Source organism: Chroicocephalus ridibundus, chromosome 6 (assembly GCF_963924245.1).
Source record: "Chroicocephalus ridibundus chromosome 6, bChrRid1.1, whole genome shotgun sequence".
Taxonomy (NCBI): Eukaryota; Metazoa; Chordata; class Aves; order Charadriiformes; family Laridae; genus Chroicocephalus; species Chroicocephalus ridibundus.
The window spans coordinates 41,338,792-41,358,800 of record NC_086289.1 but is presented as its reverse complement, the minus strand read 5'-3'; the positions used below and the strand labels follow the sequence as shown (position 1 = coordinate 41,358,800).

At 42.2% G+C, this 20,009-nt stretch overlaps 1 protein-coding gene across 3 annotated transcripts in view; it reads left to right on the top strand.

Annotated features, from left to right (window-relative positions):
- Window positions 1-20,009, top strand: part of MME (membrane metalloendopeptidase) — a 63,053-nt gene that overhangs the window by 485 nt on the left and 42,559 nt on the right. Inside the window, exons 1-3 of one of the 3 annotated variants that reach the window (XM_063339352.1) lie at window positions 10,636-11,232; window positions 14,505-14,674; window positions 16,107-16,142. In XM_063339352.1, coding sequence (XP_063195422.1) covers window positions 14,515-14,674; window positions 16,107-16,142 — 196 coding nt within the window. In that variant the 5' untranslated portion in view covers window positions 10,636-11,232; window positions 14,505-14,514. Of the gene's footprint in view, window positions 1-10,635; window positions 11,233-14,146; window positions 14,306-14,504; window positions 14,675-16,106; window positions 16,143-20,009 lie in introns of those variants that run through there. The other 2 variants (XM_063339351.1, XM_063339353.1) reach the window with 2 other exon arrangements.

Genomic DNA, 20,009 nt, shown 5'->3' with positions numbered 1-20,009 from the left:
GCACTGAGACGTGGAATAGGGGGAGGAAAGTATTTTTAGGTTATATGCATTTTACCTTTCCTCTCTAGAAAGTAAAGAAAAACAGCTCATATTTGTTCTCAGTCATGAGTAAGAATAAACTAGGACTTCATAATAAAATAATCTGGCATTTAACAGGCACTATCTGATCTCCCCAAAAGATACAGAAAGATGTAATGCCGCAGAACCTCATAAATGGCAAACAGGTAGGATGGAGGAAAGCAAGTATTTCATGATTTTTTTTTAAACACAATTATGTATTCAAAGATCAGAAAGTAGCAGTAGTCATGTATACCTACAGTATGATGCATACATAGTGCCTGGTTAATGTGTATTTTAATATTCATGCCTTATCAAATATGCAAATATAAATTCTCAGAGAAAACACACATCATATGGTTTAAGCCAGCCACGTGTTACCAAGATAATCTTGAAAATCTATTTCTGCACTTCAAATTAGAAAATCTTCAGAGCTTTTCCTTATTGTCTGCAAAATAAGCGTTTTTCTACTTCTCATCTCTCAGTTTTTTGTGTATTTAGAGACATCCTAGTTCAAAATCTTTAGCTACCTAAATAGGTGGGGTCTTTAAAACTTCTTAAGGAATTTAATAGGCCTGGAAATTCTTAGTAGGCTACTAAATCCTCCTACAAATCCTGGCAAATTCCCAGACCGCTCATTCTCACAGGGATACATGGCCTAATTACAAATCCATTAAACACTGTGAGTTCAAGGGTCTGCTTTAACCCTGATATTATTTGATCCGCCTTACACTAATAGCTTCAGTGAAACCGAGAAGAGTAAAAAAGGACAAAGCCAACAGGAAAATAAATTGAAAACAGAGTCAGAGAGTAGGCAAACTAAAAACATGAGAAAAGTAAACGGCAAGCGAAAAAGACTAAGCAGTAAGGGAAAGAACACTCTGAGATAAAGGGGAAGACTTTAACCTAAAGGGGAAAAAGAATACTGCTTGCATTGTATAAGCTATCTCTCAGCCAAGTTTAAGTAAACTAAGAAAAGATGTTAAGATGCTGATGTCACGCCACTTCACTAGGTAAAGGTACAGCACCAGCTCCGTCTCTGCTGTTCAGCTGGGGCCACAGCCAGTGGCTGCAAGTGAGTAGGTATCACTGTAGAACTCCACCCAGCGGAGGTGTGATGGTCATGCCTTTGAAGCTGAACGTAGAGCAGGTATTTGCTTTTATTATACGTGTTTAATTTCATGTATGCTCAGACATTCCAGCTGTGCTTTATGGAACTAAATATCACACACAAGCACCTAACTAAATGGCCTGATTTCTCAGGGCAGAAAGATCTCCTAGGTCTTGATATCGTTGTTAAAGTTACTAAAAGCTTTGCCACAAGCTCACGTGAAGGTAGGACAAGTCCTCACTGAGACCATCAATAGGGATTTATTTTCTCATTTTTAGATTCACACATACAGAAGCTTTGCCCTTTCATATTTTAAGGTAGAAAAACTAATGTAAATGATGAGGAAAAAGTATTATTTTTCTCTCCTAGATCTACTATTCGGTAGGATCTAAGAAGGGTGGTTTGGAACAGGACAACTCTCACTGTATTCTAACAGTCCAGAGCCATAGGATTTTTTCTCCCCATTTTCTATACAGTACTCATGTTATGCAAGCCTCGTACTTTGTCATTCCGGATTAAGAAAAGACCAAAAAGATATTTAAGTCATGGACTTTGTTCAAATTATCTCATTGTCCGGGGACGTGGAGCCAGCTATCTGTGACATTGAAACAGAACTTATTTTTCTTGCAGACTATTTGCTTATGTCATTTGGTTGGCGAAAAGAAACTCTGATCTAGGGTGCGAGCAGCAAGAAAGAACAGAAAAACGTGACTATTGATTTGTCACTATGCCAGGCGAGGTGGCATTACTTATTGTTTTGTTAAGTTGTGGCTGATTGTTTTCCAGTGACCTAGACATTACTCAGGAGTATTTTTAATCTGTCGTCCTGAACTTAGACATTTCTTTCCTCTCATTTTGAATACCTTCCAGCCGTAATAATCTTCTTGATTGTAACTGTACTCAACACTCACAGCAAACATGGCCTTTAGTGTTTAGCATGTTTATCAGGCTTGCAGTATGTCAATGGTTCATTGTTTTAACAGAATATGACAATTAGAAGAATCACACCCTTCGGCATGCTACAACCTGATTAGTGGCTGTACCAGTCTTGACATTTTTCCAGACTACTAAGAAAACACATACTTTACGATCTGTTCTTCAAAATTCCTCACTGCTATGCCCTGCTATTTATATTTAGTTAAGAAATAATTTGTTTGATATTCTGAACAGTAATTCAAAGTGTTGTTGGACAGGATGCTTAGATTTGTGCATGTGAGGTAAAGATCCGGAAGGCAGGCATATAAATAAAAAAAGGTCTCATCACTTTAATACACTGAAATAATTAATATTTTTTCTCTTGCTTCTTTGCTGTACATTTAATTTTCACACTAAGATACCTAAAAGAAGATACTGACTGTATCTTTGGTTAAGTATTGATGACATTCATTATGAGCCTCTAGAGAAGGCAACGAGGCCCATGTTTCTCAAAGGTATTGTGGCTCTATGAACTCAGCAACAGCTGTGAAGACTACTAAATTATCTGGTCTCCAAATGCATCCAGAAAACTATCACACTAGAAGAAAAGTGGATATTGAAGAAGCAACTCATGAGAGCTCTTCTGAGCGCAAGTTGGCACACTCAGTTCTGAAAGAGCATTTACACTGTAGGGCACAGCAGTCATCAGCTTCTCAGGCATGCTATATTCAAGCATCCACATTAGAAGAGCTCACTTAAGACTTCACACAGTATCACTCAAAATTTCTAACACCAAGCACAAGGCTAATTATTGCCCAGTAACTTCAGACCAGTCTCAGAATCTGTTCTGTTACTATGAAAAACATTACTCCATCTTTCTCAAGTACCATAGGTAAGTTTTCTTCAACTATCTGCAAATTTCACTACAACTTTATACCTTGGTTCTGAAAGAGAACAGCTTCAGTTAGTGCGAAGCCAGTACTTGGATAAGTTATTCTGTGACTGCAGTTAACATGACGGGGATATTCCAGCAAGCACATACCTTTGTGAAGCGTTATTAGGGCTTGGAGAGAGGACTTTGGATGGACAGCAATACTTGCAGAACTTCCATGCAAGTCATGCCACCTTCCTGGTACCACGGCTGAAGCCTGTCTCACTGTCCAGGGAAAGTGAGGCATATTTTTCCTAGAGCAAGTTGCCTATGCCATCTGGAGGCTGCTCCAGATCCGGAGCTAGATGGCAAGGCATTTGACAAATCAGGTGATAGCACATAGCTGCTTGAATTTTGTCATGTCTTTCTCCATTCCATTCCTGCTTCCTCTCTGACAACTAAGTCTCCGGGTGCTCTTTAATGGAATGATCATCTCAGAGACTCTCTTTTTTCCATAGAAGTTCAGCAAAGCGTGACTTTTAATCTACACCTCCACCTTACAAACGAGCCTGTGTTCCAAGTCCATCTAAGAAAAGGCACGTGTGCATTGACAGCACCAGAAGTTTCGCTACCATACAAATAAAAATACTGGGTATACATAATTAAAGGAAAACCAACCAACCAAAACCAATTAGTCCTTCACAGCCATTTCTCTGCATAAAGATGTCATGGAATGAAATCTATGAAAAACAGCAGACAGATGAGTACAAAACATTCTCTCCTTATTTGTTAATCTCCTTTGAATTTGGCTTATAGTTTATTTTGTGCTTCAAGATGCCTCTTAGACACTGTGAAAGGCATCTTGCAAGCAAACAATGGAGGTCGTCTCCTTTTGATTTTTTTCTGCTAGAATTTTTTTCCACTAAATTAAAAGGTTTCTTCTTTCATTACTTCTAGAAAAGTTTTTATGGATTTTGTCAATCTTAAATGAAGAAAAGACAAAAAAACCCAGAACTGTTCTCTCAGGAACTGGAGAAATAAATTGCTTTTACTCATCAAGCATTACTTTCGGTCTATATTTCCTCAGCTCCAAATATAACTACTCCTCAGGAAAAGGTCCTCTAGAATGCTTTCACCATCCTTAGTTCTGTAGATAATTAAGATACTCCACTGAACCTTTCAATGCACCTTTACAGCAAACAACAAAAAGACTAAATATTCTGATACCTGGTGATGAAAAGAAAGGAAAGATTATTCTATTGTTGAAAAAATGAGTGACGTTAATCTCATTATTTTACAAAGAAAAGACAAGACAGAACAAGGCTGCAATTCTGTTTTCCTTAGGGCTGACACAGCCAGGAGTAACTTCAGAACATTTTTTACTCTGTAATGGTCTATCTTTTCAGTTGATAACAAACACCCTCCCCCTCCGGCTGCCACATTCCAAATGATATACTCTGCCATATTCTCTACTTTCTTTAAATACCAATATTCAAAGTATCCCACAAGCGTATTTGCCACAGAACTCTGGGCTACTCTGATACTCTCAGAATATGCTGTGATCGTAACACCTGAACAAGGGGCAGGCTTCTGATTTACTGCTGCTAGTCCGCTCTGTATTTTGGATATTTTCATTTTCAATGATATTGCTACTACATTTTTCCTGCTATCAATTAAACACCCAATTAATATGCTTACTAGATGCCATTTTTGTAAACTGTATTGTGCACTTCACTAAATATTGGAATGCAGTAAGGATTTTAATGTTTTTAAGTAAAAAGTTGAATGAGCTTGTATGTTGCGAATTTAAAGTTGCCAAAGCCCGCTGCTACCATGACCACCAGAAAACATCTAGCTTCTATCTTAAATTTCTGCACTATTAATACTGACAATTGAAATTTGTGATGACTGATTATTGCATACCACATGGTATCTATTCTACCCTTGCTCACATGATGGAGAAGTCAGAAACGTAAAATAAAAGAGAAGCAGGACAAGCACTCTTGAGGACAGAGAGACAGTTTTACTCCTTGCATTAGTGTCTGTACCAACACTGGTGCCTATACAACACTATTAGTGACTATACAACACACTCAGTTTGAACCTTGGATGACTCCAAAATAGCACTCTCTTTTGTATTTCAGCAGAAGTAATTATTTCCACAAATCTGCTCGAATTCATGTACCCTTTGTCAACAACAGGACAGGCCCTTTCATAAGCTTACTCCATGGCTTCCAGCCTGAAGCCCTCTCCAGCTCTGAGTAAAGACGGTCAAATAACAATTCCTGGACAGCTGAGTCACCTGTAAACTATGAAATGGATCCACAAACCTGTGTGCCTTTATTTGTTGGTAACTTCACTTATCTTGTACAGACACACCAGGCATTATGATTCAGTTTCAAACAGTGCAGCAGTCCACTGTACTATAAGCCTTAACCTCATTATTTAGTAGAATCTAGCTGCTATCATTTAGCCAGGGGAAATACTGACCAAGAACATGCTTTACAAGTTCCTAATTCAAAATATTCTCCACATTTGCGGTTCCCATGTATCTCCCTGCCCATGGTTCACCCTTTAGTCAGTAAATGCTACTGACTCTCTGACATTTCCTGTAAAAAAGCAACCCCAAAACACATCCCACGTTACCATCTGACAGGCACCACACAGGCCCCTTTCCTGGCATAATGCTCCACTTCCCGACCACAAGATTGTTTGGCAATGTCAAGTTCTGCAATGACGGCAAATAGGAAATTACTAGCCCCGAGGTCTAAGAATAATAAAGAAGATGACAATGGTAACAAAACACAAAGTTTAGGCTTTTGAGATGATGTAAGCAGCAAACTTCTCAGAAAAAAAATACATACATTTAAATGTGACCTATGTTGTCAGGAAAAAGCACAAATGCAGAAGTATGGCTGATAGCTGTGGCTGCCCCATCCCTGGAGGTGTTCAGGGCCAGGCCGGATGGCGCGTTGAGCAATCCAGTCCCGTGGGAGGTGTCCCTGCCCAGGGCAGTGGGGTGGAACTGGATGGTTTTTAAGGTCCCTTCCAACTCAACCATTCTGTGATTCGACAGCCTTGCTAACAGCACCCATGCTGCAATGACCACTAACGACGACTACTGAGGCACCACCCACCATAGCCCTACAGGAGCTCACACGATGGGCTCCCTGAGGCGGCGCAGGGCTCTGGCTGTGCCCATGCCTGTCCGAGGCCCCGCTGGGCCACTGTTCAGCTGAAGGATGAGCCACTGGCCCCCAACCCCTCACCGGAGCCCAAAATTACACCAGAGCAGGGGCACCCCTCCAGAGAGGCAGAATTCACAACCAGCACAACAATTACCGTGTTCGCTGCGGGCACAGAGCTCCCTCTCTGCCTGCCCAAAGCCCGCCCCAGCCGCCGCCTCAGCCGCCGCCTCAGCCGTCGCATCCTCCCCCCCGCGACGGCGCCCCCTGGCGGCCCACCCCGCCCGCCATTTCCAGAAGGTTCTGGTCGCGGCGGGCTGAGGCCTCTCCTCACGGCTTCTGAGCCACAGTCCACTTATTCTCCCTGAATACGCAACTGCACAGCAGAATTACACACAGTTCCCCACCGAGGAGGCTGAGGCGTTAGCTCCAGTGAGCGAACCACTCCTTGTGGGGGCCTGCAAGCGGGTGAGTGTGGGCCAAAGGCTGCCTGAGGCGAAGCTGTGGGGAGTGCAGCCCCTGACTGGGGCAGGGCTGTTGGCATCAGGAGCTTCACCCGCAGGGCAGCCCTGCTTCGGAGCCCAAGTGCAAAGAGCTTCTTGGAAGCCTGGTGCGGTGTTGACTTCTCACATTTTGCCTGTCCATAGTAGGTTCTGCTCCAGTTGTTGCTGAAGTAAAGGCCTCTCTGTGCTTGAGCTCGTTTTTTTGCAGCATTGTGGTTTTAAAGTTAACCAGAAAAGTGTGACTAAGCTGTGCACAGTCATGATTGCACTGTGCAGGAAACCTTGTAGTTAATTCATCCAAATTCTGTCTCTTTTCTTTTGGTTCTGTATTTACATTATTATCAATTTTTATGTTCTCTGCGTATCACATGCAGTTTCACCTCACTTCAGTTTTTACCTGTTTCTTCCACATAACCCACCCACTATTTTTCCACTAACACAACTATGATTGCTGCTATGGCTGCAGAGAAATTCAGGACCCCAAAAAGCCTGTTAGCCTGTGCTAACTGAAGCACTGTGTGTGGCTTTTAGGCAAGCTCAAAAACAGCCAAAAAAAAAAAAAAAAAAGCTGCAGCTTTTCAGCCAAGCATTTTATCAGGCTTGCAAACACCTGCAAATCAGTCACACTACGAAGCCTGTCGACTAACAAAGACAAAGCTTTGTAATACAATACAATTAGACCTGCATAATTTAGGCACTGAAGCAAATATTTTGAAACCTAGGGTGTTTACTTTCCTGAATGAGAAATTACCCAGAATTGGATTCATTATAAACCTACTGAGAAAAAAAAAACCAAATAAGTAAACACTCTGTGTGTTAGACTTTACCATCTAAATTCTCTCACAGTCCAACTGCACTGAACACACCGAGGGAAGGCAGGAGATTTTCTGTTTTCTTCTCCTGCCTAAGACATAGGAGTTGACAGGGAGAAGAGATCAGTGGGATTAAGATGGGCGGTCAAAATCACACAGGCAGCATTAATGTTGGCAGCTGTTTGTTTCTTGAACATTGACTTTGTTACTTTGTGAAAGTGAGCTTTCCCAAAAGGAAATAAAACAAGTATCATCAACATTGTTTCATAGTAATATAAATGAGTCCTAATTTCCTAAATGTTATCCAGAGGTCATATTGAGAATAAGGTCATACTGTTGTCAGTTTGGACCAAGTGGAGAAAACAATATTGAATGGGTTATTGGCTTTTCTTCACTTGATGAGGAATTCAAGTTGAGCTATTGTGACGCAGTTTGTTTTTCTGAAGGCTGGACAGTGCATCCATTTTTTTTGTAGAATCATGGAATGCTTAGAGTTGGAAGGGACCTTGAAGACCATCTAGTTCCAACCCCCCTGCCATGGGGAGGGATACCTCCCATGAGACCGGGTTGCTCAAAGCCCCATCCAGCCTGGCCCTGAATACCTTCAGGGAGGTGTTTATGTTGTTCTGAACAACCTGGGGGCAGAGTTTTTGGAAAAGCATACTTCCCTAGCCATTGATTTTTAAGACATAGTACTCCTATCTCCTCTCATATTAGTATTGAGCAGAAACCTTTATTTTTCAGGGTTACTGATTTAATGACAGTGTGCTCTTCCATTAACCCTTTTTTTTTCATTATCTGACTCTCTAAATCGTATGCTGAGTTTCATTTGCTTCTATAAATTTACGATGTATTTGTTTCAACCTGGTGGTCGTCCATAAGAAGTCCGGAGAATTGACAGCAGTAGTGCCAGATCCCATTAAATTTAGCCCTAGAGGATGAACCTACAAACTTAATCCTGGTGTCTTTCACATTGAAAGCAGTAAGATTACTTGAGCGTAAGACAACGCAGGAAGGTTATAAGGACAAACTATTTATTCTAATCTCTACATGTGAGGGTTTATTTTTTCAGTTCTGGGGTGAACCTTCTGTTGATGGATTGCTTTTTTGTTTCTTAGCTCAGCTTTGTGAAATTACAGTACTAGGAAGATGAAGGTAAGAAGAAAGCAAATACTTAGTGTTTAACAGGAATCAATACAAGCTGTAATCGGCTCTTTGGTTCATCTTGGCATTGAGTGTACACCTTAGCAATCTGTGGGGCATTTCCATTAATAGAATGAAGCTACAGGTCTCTTACCATCCCTAAAATTATGGGGCATAAAAATGACCAAATACGCTATTGATCTCAGCTAGGAATTTGTAGTTGTTCATATTCGGAGCTTGAAGATCAGTGAAAGAAGGAACTTTGTGTGTATTGTACCTACTGAAAGCCCTCTGTCAGCTGAGGCGCGCTGGGGTGGGTGGCAGGAGGACGGCAGCGTGTCCCCGTCACACTCCACCATGGGCTGAGGAAACAGCCTGCACTGGCAGGGAGCTGTGGGCAGTGGGCAGCAGGAGGGCCGTCCTGCGGCAGTGGGGGGCTGTGCTGACCAAAGAGTGTTTCGGCTGTCGCATAGGTCTAATACGATGGATTGTCTCCTACTACAAACTTTGCTTCACCCATTGTCCACGGGAGCATTGATAACAGGTGTTTGCTTATTCTTAGGCAGGATATTACACTATCAACTTGATGGGAGTTTTCCCTAAGTAAGGGCAAAACAGGAATCTCAGCATTTGACTCATAGATCACACCTCTTGTAGCCTGCGTATATAGAAATGTCTAATCCCACTTTCCGAGCACAAGGTTCTAGAAGAGTGGAAACTCTCACACTGCCTGTCAGGTATATTAGTCCTCTTTGGACTATTTACAGATTTCTACTCGAGTTTCTCCCTTTTCTCTCTTTGTGGTGAATTAGGCAGTTAAACTTTCTTGGTTCACCTAAAATTTTTGAAACAAGTCCTCTTTTGCCATTTTAGTTCAGTCTGTTCACACACATGACCCTCTACTTTTCAAGCTGTGTTGTAGTTAAGGCTGTACAATAGGCGTCTATTTACAAAATCACACGTATTTTTAATGACTCCTCTATTCTTATGAGATTTTCTGTTTGTTGGTGTGTCTTTAAGGCACCAGGTAATGCCAGGACTGACCTGCAGGAGCAGATGGCTTGTTCCAGTAACCAGAATGTAACTCTGCAAGAATTAATGCAGGCGAGGCTGAAAATAAGATATTTATATTAATTTGAACACTTGATTCGGAAAGGATATAATCAGCATTTTCCCCACTCCTGCCTGCAAGAAAATGCTCTGTTTTTGTTCTCTAGACTTCTTGAAATGTTTTTCATGCCTAGTTTTGGTACTTCTATTGCCCTGTCTCTTCAGTGAGTAAAACCTTATTTGTGCTTGATCCATCTTCAGACGTTCATTTTGCAAAAGTGCTTCACTTTTACAGCTAATGCTCAGTTAATACCTTATCAGCCTCCCCTCTTCATTGCATCTGCTCTGCAGATCATTTGCTGTGCAGTTCCATAAAGAAGTTAGTATTCGGTTTCCACCTTTCTTACAGAGGAGGAAGGTTGCCCATCTCAAGCAGCAGACAGTTTGGTATGTGTAGCAGGTAGGAAAAGATTTCAGAAATTTCAGCTGCCATTTCTGCCTCAGAGGTAATAAAGGTGCTTTTAGGAAGGCAGCAAAAGTAGAGCCAGAGGAATGACAGCAACTCATATTGCTTCCTCTGATGTTTGCCAATTTATTAGTAAAAAATGAAACTTAATAAGAATGAAACTTAGTAAGAATTAAACAAATATCTTGTGGTATTTGGTTGGCTGGCAAATCTTATGATAGAGCTTGGCGCTGCCTCTCCGTGCAAGAAGTCACAGCTGTCTCCCTCTTGAGAAGAAATCACTCAGTGAATGAGGATATAAGATCTTACAGAGGGTACGTGTGACTGCATTTATTTGACAAAGGCAATGAGTCTGTATGGAAACGGGCACCAAGCACTGCAGACATGCAGCTGCTGACCTTCCCCGTGCATCATCTCTTTCCTTCTCCTGAACAGAGTGGAAAGAAATGAAAAGGCGGAGAAGGAAGGAAGGTGCAGGCTACTCTCGCCCTCCAGCTCGGCTCTCGCTTTGCAGACGGCCGCGGTGCCGTCCGGCCTCCTCCGCGGCAGCGCGGCGGGCAGAGGCGGCCTCCCCAGCCTGCGGTCCCGAGTCGGGGATGGGGCAGCTCCGTCGGACATAGCGCTCATCTGCACCGCCTGTCTCCAGGCGGCGGCTCCTTCTCCTTCCTCTACCTAAGCGCTGGGGGAAGCTTTGCGAGGTGAAGCGCGTGGTTTGTCGCTGTCGGGGCGGAGGGGAGCTTGTTTGTTTGTTTCCTGCCCCATCACATTTTTATGATCGCAAAGAGGAAGAAGCCTTCAGGTCACCCGGAGAACTGCTCGTCCGGCAGACAAGGGCTCCTTTGATTGCTAGCAGCTTCGCTCTGCGGCGGCAGCGGCGAGCAGCCGGAGCAGGGAGCGCCCCGGGCTTTGATGTGCCGGCGATGCCGGCGCCCCGCGCCCTTGCCGCTGCCCGCGGGCGGGCCGGGCGCTGAGCCCCGCCAGCCCAGCCTGCGCGCCGCCTTCCCACGGGACCCGCGGGCGCTGCCCCGCCGGCTCGGGGCGCCCCGCGCCGCCTCCGCTCGGCGCCGGTCGGGGATGTGTGTGGTGGCCCCGAGGTCGGACCCCTCCGAGCGCCAGCCGGTGAGTACGGGGTTAGGGGCCGGCGGGAGCGGGGCGGGCGCGGCAGCGGGTCGGGCGGGCGGTCGGACGGACGGACGGACGGACGGGTCCCCGCGCGGCTTCCCTGCGCCGGCCACCCTGCGGGGATTTCTGACCGTCCCTAACTTAGGAGCCTCCGCAGCGTGCGTGCTCCGGGCACTGGGAAGTTGGGTCTCGGGGCGGTGTGCCGTCGGGGCGGACTCCGGGACGGGAGGGGCTCGGCCGTGGGTCGCGTCTCCTCCAGCAGCGCCCCGAGCCCGCGGGACGCCTGGGCAGCCGGCGCCGGCACGGCGGGGCTGAGCCGCCCGGCTCTCCGCCGCCGCGGCGGCAGCCGAGCGCCCTCTCCGCCCGGGGCGGCCCGTCCGGCTGCAGCCCACGGCGGCCCCGAGCCGCGGCCCCTCCCCGCCCGGGGCGGCCCGGCCCGCGGCACCGCCCAGCGGAGCCGGAGCCCGCGCGCGGGTCGGTTTCCAGCGGCAGCAAGGCTGTGCCGCTGAGCGCCGTCCCCGCCGCTCAGTCGGTACGGCGGGGAGAGAGGTGCTGGTCCACGAGTGGGGCTGTCCGCCGTGATGCCCGGTGCGTGGCACTTCTTAGTCGTCCTTACTGGTTGTGTGTTGCTTTTACCGCGCCTGGGGGTAGCTCATCTGCACGCTACATGCTGCTCAAGTTATTAAAAAAAAAAAAGGCTTCTTGGGATGTGCTACATTTTCTGTAGAGACTACACTGAGAACCACGTAAGCCACAAGTCGATTTTTAACATACACATCCCCAAAAGTAAAGCTAATGCATTAACTGCCTGTGCTACCTAGACCAGGATCAGTCAAAATAATTTCAGCTGTCTGTGGTATCTAAGCTTTAGTAGGCAGAGGGGATCACAAAAGCATTAAGAGAAAAGAAGAAAACCCTAATACCTAGGGTTATATCTGCTTAAATTATTCTTATACTTTCACTGTGCTTGCAATTAGCACATAAGGAAGCCTTTACCTGGTGTTCGTTAATGCAGATGGGATAAGTTCTCTAAATAACCAGAACTCAAAATCAGTCAATGGGGTGCCTTTAAACATGAGGAACGCTCCTGTAGGAACAGAAAGATTAGCTCACTTGGAAAAACTTAGCTGACTGTAAGGAACATATTTGCACGTGAAAGGTACAGTGTTTCTTGCTGCTCTAATGAACTGTGTTTTCAGTGCTCTAAAGACACCATGAGAATCAGAAGATAAGAATCATTTATTAAATTAGGTTACAAGTATTCAGAAGATTCTGGGGACTGGTCAATATTTAGTCAATATAAGTAACATCTTTTGCTGCTTAATATGACTGGAAGCGAAAAGGGTACAATGGTTAATTTGCTTTTTTATTATCTATGAATTTATTGCTCACAGTTAATGCAGGGCAAATTTCCCCACACAGCTCTTTCTTTTACGTGGTTCTACGTGATTTCAGTCTTGTGTCTCAGAAACCACTTGCTGATTTGACCAATAACCTACTCTTAAAAGAAAAACAGCAGCTTGTGAGAAACGTGAAAGCAGTTGCAATGGTCCCTATAGGTTTAGAAAGACAGAGGCTGGGCAGACCTTGCAGGGTCCCAGACCTGTGATTCTGGCGCTGCCAATCACTTCATGCATCTTGATGTCCAGGGAGTAGTGGCAAAAGGGGAGATGAGACACTGAAATAAAATGCTCTCTCATTCATTTAGAGAAGCAGTGTCAGTGTGATAGTATCCAAGGTTCCACTGAGACATGTATTGTGTGAACACATGGAACACAAAATCTCTGTTTACTTAGGTCCATAATACCGAGTTATTTTACATCTTTATTTTATTCATTAACATACACACTTTAGTGATGTGTTTTTGCAGTGGAGGAGCTAGCATTCCAGGTGAGGTAGACATCAAAGAGAGGAAGAGATTACTGGGAACTAGGGAACAGGAATCAGGCATAAACAGAAGGACCACAGGAAAAGCAAAGACTGGATATCTGAAAGACTGTAGCAGCTTGAGGAGACAAAGATTAATACAAGCCAGCAATATAGTTAAACCAGTTTAAAATAATGAAGTTAAAGTCTTAGACTTGAGTGGATGTGGAAACTGAGGAGGGTTCCCTTAGTGCTGTTACACCGACTTACAGAGAGTGGGGGAAAAAAGGTGTAATGAACACAAGAGGACTCGAATGGCCTGACCTGCCCCACTGGTTGACTTTCTTGTGAGGGGTCTGGTCAATGTAGGTGTTTCTGTTATTTATTCCCGTGGAACTCTCTTATTTTCCCTCAGGAAGTGAAAAGGGTGTGTACTCTATCTGTGGATGTAAAGATCCCCAGGAAATGCTGTGAATAGAAACTGTTGAGTTTTCCTTGTGGAATACTGAAAAATACATTGCTATGTATGTATAGGAATTTGAATCTCTGTCAGCAGGGGAAAGTCTGGCCCTGAATAACTGGGAGCAGATGAAGAGAGAGCAAAGAACTGTCGAACAGTAGTACCACAAAAGGTGGCAAGATACCCCTAAAACAGTGACAGAAATACAATCTTAAAATCTATTGCATACATATTCCATGAGTGAGCGTGAGTCCATTCACACTCCCACCAGTTTTGCATGTATGTGTTGTAATTACTCCTAATTTACAGTGTTCTAACCTCGAAAGAGAGGACCTGGTCGCACTTCTTTAAAAATTACTGTGAAGACTCACTATCTTCAGTGTTAATTTGACAGGCTCCCAGCAGAGCCTGAACTTTTTTTTTTTCTGTTTTTAGACACAGTTGTAAAGCTCTAGTCAAGAATTGCTTACATAATATTCTAAAAAATGACAGCGAAGCACAATGGTATATTTTGACCTTTGGCATTAGATAAGTATTTGGCAGATTAAGTTAATTTTTATTCAAGCAGGGAGGCTTGCTTTTTGCTTGCTCGTGAACTCCTGTACCATCATACAAGATTAAACCACAAGAGTACCTTTTAAAAAAGGGTTTTGCTTTATTAGCCTCCCTTTTCTATTTGGTGGCCTCTTCGTGTGAAGGAAGACCACTCTTCTGTTCTCCATAAATGACAAGTAGCAGCTCATGGTACGTACGTGTGTGTGTGTGTGTCTGCACATGAGAGAAGGAGAGGCTTTTTAATTTCATGACTGACATTCTAGTAGTGTTACAAGTAATTTGAAAACTCCCTCAGAAAACAACTTTGTTATTGTGCAGTTGAGGAGCCACTTTCAAGACCTATGGCTCAGTGTAAATCCTCAGGTGAATCTTCCCTTTTCCTTTTCAGACACTGGGTTATGGGCAAGTCGGAAAGCCAGATGGATATAACTGAAATGAATACTCCAAAACCAAAGAAGAAGCTGCGATGGAGTGGCCTGGAAATTGGGCTAACTGTTGTAGTGATTCTGCTAGCTATTGTAGCGATCACAATGATAGTTCTGTACGCAACATATGACGGTGAGTGCACTTAAACTGTCTTTGAATGTACAAACATATGAATATAAAAGTATTTTAAGAAATTACAAAAAAACACTTTAATAAATAGAATCCAGATGTTAGTATATAGTAAAAAAACCCTGAAGTTGCACTATATTAAAATGTTGTATTAGAAAAGACTGTGTTGCATAGTATATATAGCTGCACTACATAAAACATTAAGAAAATAAAATAATGAGGTCAGCTCAGAATTACTTGCCCAATAATAGAAAATTGCACCTTACCCAGTGTATAAAATTAGATGGTTAATAACTTCTACATCATAACCATATTTTATATGTATGTCACTAGACAGCATGATACAATTATCTGAATTGTAAAGCTGTATCCACACATTATTGCTAGACACTGACACAAAACTGCTTTTTTCAAACAGAGACTCTATAAATTAATTTGTTCATGCAAAGTTGTGGTAAATTCAAAACAACTCCTGCTCTGACTTAACACTACTTCTGTTTGTAATTAATATTTCAGTAAGCAAAAACTCTACAAAATACAACACTGCTAAAGAAAACCAAACAACAGTGCTTCTTCCATATTCCTGTATATATATGAAAATCCTATTTTTTGCTTTTACAGGCTGCTAAAGCAAGGACTCTTAGTGAGTATAGTCATACTAAGAGGTTTTGTGATTCAGCAGCCATACCAAAATATTTGAAAATAATTCCATTTAAGGGTAAATACCCTGATAATTTTTGGAAAAAGTAATACAGAGAAGCTAAAATTACCATTTGGGGTCAAACTAGAATGTTTCTTTACATTGGAAATGAAATGCTTTATTTCTTTCTAATGTACTTAATAATTTTGTTTATACTTTTTTTTATAGTCTGGTTCAATTATGGAATGGAAAAATGCCATTCTGAAATGAAAAATAAAAAAATGTTTTATTTCTGAAGTCTCACAAGGAAACCCTTTCATATTCCTGAATCTTGTATTTTGCTTAGAAGACTTCAGAGTAAATGTCTCAGATTTTTCAATTAATTCTTCCAAAATCTTTTTGTCATTGAAGGGTATTGCTAAATTCAAACTGACTTTGCAATTGCCTTCAGTCCATGTGCTATTTTTCTCTAAATTTCTTCTTTGTTATAAAAATAATATTTTGCCCACCTCTAATTGATTGATGGAACATTTTCCTCTGATGAGTACAAAAATTCCACATGATGAGTGACTAGTACAGAATGACCCCAAAGGGATGAAGATGATGGTATTTTTTAGAGCCTGATCCTGTAAATAATCACTTACTGAGTATAAGGTGTCCATTCATCTTTATCTTACTGTACGCTGCAATTAAATGCAATTCTAAAGTGTCTGTAAATGAAAATAATATTTACAGTAGGTTTTATTATATTGACATTCAGTAAAGAATTAAGAATGTGATTCTATCCTCTTTTAGATGGGATTTGCAAGACATCAGACTGTATAAAATCAGGTAAGAATGAATATACATACCTTTTAAATTAATTAATATATTTTTAAACAAGATTACCACCGTGTAATGTTCCCATCTAACTGCAGATAAGTATGGGACATTGAGGTATGGGATCTGCTAAACCCAATCATTTTCTTAGCATATTTCTTCTACAAATGTAAAATCTTTTGATGCGATATCATCACATCTTACAAAGTCATCAGGGTCTGGCTAGTTTAAGACTTAGAAACAGACTCTCCAAAGAATGCCTCCAGCTTCAGAAAATGCTCTAAAGTCAATCAGAAGATGGCTCTTCCCCACACCCACCTCCAAGTCAGAATTCAAGCACAGGCTTACGTACCTCTGAAGAAGGTACACAAAAAGAAAGTCTTTATCACCGGTAGCCATTAAAGATGCCATTCTACTGGTTGAGGAAAAAATTCCAGATTTTATAGTCTGACAAGCTAACTCCATCCTTCAATAAAAACTGAATTAAAAATTCTTAGTTTAAAACCTGGTCTGAACTCTACTAGAAGGCTACTAAAATGCATCAGAGAAATGATGCGTTCCATACTATATATTCTCCTGCAGTATGTATCCTCCCTTCTCCCTCACCTATAGTTCTCTTATCCTTTCTGTTTTCTCCTCTAGATCAATTAATGTTGGTTTCCTTTCCTTGCCTAATCTACTTCTAAATGTCCTCATTTATATCAATTAATGCTAGTTTCCTTTCTTTGCCTAATCTACTTCTAAATGTCCTCATTCTCTTTATAACAGTTCTTCCACCTCATTACTACAGACTGATCCTAGGCTCAGAAGCAGCCTCTCTCTCATTCCTCAAAAGAAAGGAGCATTTGCTGGCTGTACCAACATATATTTCAAAGGGGCTCTATGCTAGCTCTGCCCTGCTTTCTCCCTTCCTGCTATTTTCCATGGTCAAACAGCTGTCGGTTCTTCATGCCTTTGCAGCAGTCTTCTCCAAGTCAGGAGGAGAGTCCTACATTGCCAGTGTATAATCACCTAGTTAGATCTGTACACCCCTATAACAGATCTCTCTTGATTATGTGTGTTTCTGGGAAGTTTCTGAAGATGGAACCCCTGAAACTACTCTCTTGGTGTTACTTTCTGGCAGGCATTCCTGTTTTGCCTTCTCCACCCCTGTAGAATAACGTGTCCATGCAGTTCATAAAGGCGGTGGCCCAGTCACAGGGGGTGGCAAGAAATCTAAAACGGAAGGTCAGAACATGGATCGTTTCCCAGCACCCGCACTGTGACCTCTCAGCTTACCAAGCAGTCGTCTTGCATTTTGTTCAACCTTGGTAACCTCCCATTGAAAAGCATCATAAACATTCTAATAGCTATGTGTTATCTTCATGTCAAGTGGAACTCATAACTTCTATGTAGATTCTGGACCTCATGACTGGCCCCTCTGGAAGTTAAGAGAAAAGACAGCCCTAGGAGAAGCCAGAGCCCCAGTATGTCAATAGGAGACACAGGAAAGGTGGTGGGGAGTCATGAAGGATTTGACAGTCAACATGCAAGAAAAATGTATGTGCTTGCAAGCTAAAGTATATGTAATTTAAGTACAGGTGCTAAGGAATCTGAGGTGCACAGCACCCCATCGGAGGCTTCCAAAAGGTTTTGATTCATAGGCCCCACTTAGACTTACAAACATGACAGAAACAGTGTAGAAAGGTGACTGTATTGGTTTCTTTACTTCCATGGGACTACTTGGTTTAGGTCTCATTTTAGACAGTAGCTAAAGTTAGCCAGGGTAGTTGCCCCCACACCTCAGTCCTGCTGGAGTCATCCACTGGTGAAGCTCCAAGGCAGTCCATTGTCTCAATAACTGCTTATTGTCATGGGCACGGTCTAAGTATCTTATAGGATTTACTTCAGGTGGTCATCACTGTCTTTTAGTTACACTTCCAAGGTGTTTTTCTGCCACCATGAAAGCTCATGTTGTGGTTTGAAAAATTATCAAATTAGTTGTCTGCTTTTTTTTTTTTAATCTCTGATGATGCTTATTTTCAGCTAAATATTTATGCATATCTGTTAAAAAGAAGTTAAGATAGACTATGCAATGATGAATGAACTCAAAAAGGAAAAGCAGTAAAAAGTTTGGAGAAATAAGGCATAATGTAAACTGAAGATCTAGCAAGAAGTGGCTAAATAAATTTAGCAGAATAGTTTTACTCTTTTATGCTTCTGTTAAAAGGTTTAACAGCATGCAAATATTTAAGGGAATAAATAAACATTGTTACTAAATGTTAGATTCTCAATACAGAAGAAAGTTGGGAAAACATTACAGTAAGGACATTGAGGGGAAAAAAGGCAGGCTTACAAAATTACATAACAGGGTGAAAAAGGACCCTTTTAAAAAAATATAAATTTCCTTGATTCAACAGAGATAATCACGGTGCGGCACTGGTGAGGCCACACCTCAAGTACTGTGGTTGGTTTTGGGTCCCCCCTCACTACAGGAAAGACATTAAGGTGCTGGAGCATGTCTGAAGAAGGGCAACAAAGCTGGTGAGGGGTCTGGAGCACAAGTCTTGTGAGGAGCAGCTGAGGGAGCTGGGGGTGTTCAGCCTGGAAAAATGGACGGTGAGGGGAGACATTATTGCTCTCTACAACCTGAAAGGAGGGTGTAGAGACAGGGGCTCAGTCTCTTCTCCCAAGTAACAAGCTACAGGACAAGAGGAAATGGCTTCATATTGCGCCAGAGGAGGTTTAGAATGGATATTTGGAAAAATTTCTTCACTGAAAGCATTGTCAGGCATTGGAAAAGGCTGCCCAGGGGAGTGGTGGAGTCACCATCCCTGGAGGTATTTAAAAGACAAGCAGATGTGCTGCTGAGGAACATGGTTTAGTGGTAACTTGGCAGTGTTAGGTTAACGATTGGAGTCAATGATCTTTAAGGTCTTTTCCAACCATAACAATTCTATGAAATATAAGATGAGAAAAAAGGGTGGATAGACTAAAATGCCCCAAAAATAGAAATATACAGTGTGGTTCTAATGCTATAATCTCTTTTGATTCTTCATTAAATACAGCTTCATTTTATTCACACATTTATGTCATTTACTCATCATCATCTGCTCTGTATTCTACAAATTGTCTAGTTCAAACATGACAAGAATAAGTCTAAAAGAAATGGTGAGAATTCAGTCTCAAAACATGTAAAATTCTCAGGTAATGCTATAAATGTATTCTATGAAAGTGTTTTCTACTGACAGGAGAATGAGCTACTTGACATCACAGTGCTTTTCTGTAATCCACATTCTGCTGTCCCTATATAGGACATGAAAATCGATCCACTGCAGACAGGGGAACTACCCTTGTGAGTAACTACTACTACGTGTGCAAAAACTGCACGCTTCAGCCTGGGAGATGTAAAATTTACAACCAGGCAAAAGATAGCTTTTATATTTACATACTATACTGTAAGAGTCCTGGGAGGCAACCTGTGTATCTGATTAAATTTGTAATTAAGTTTTAGCTGTGGGGCTATACCTCAAATAAGATCTAAACAGATGCAAAAACAATGATGTCAAACTGGAATGCTTACTTCTGACCATGTTAAGATCTGTAGCATTAGCATGTGTTCCTGCCTAGCAAGGGTCAATTACCAGAAGCAGCTAAAAATCTGCATGGTCTATTAGACTATTGTAGCAATGAAATCTTACAATGCAGGAAAGAGTTAGGATCAGGGAGCCCCCACATAAAGTTCAGATATGCTGGCCATTACAGAACTGTCAGTTCCAAATACTGCATCTATCTGTAAATGATATAGAATAGATACCTCTAAGCAAAAGTGGGAATGACCAGTTTGAGTTTTAAATTGTCATTTATTAACTGAGCCAGGATTTCCATGACCCACCACGG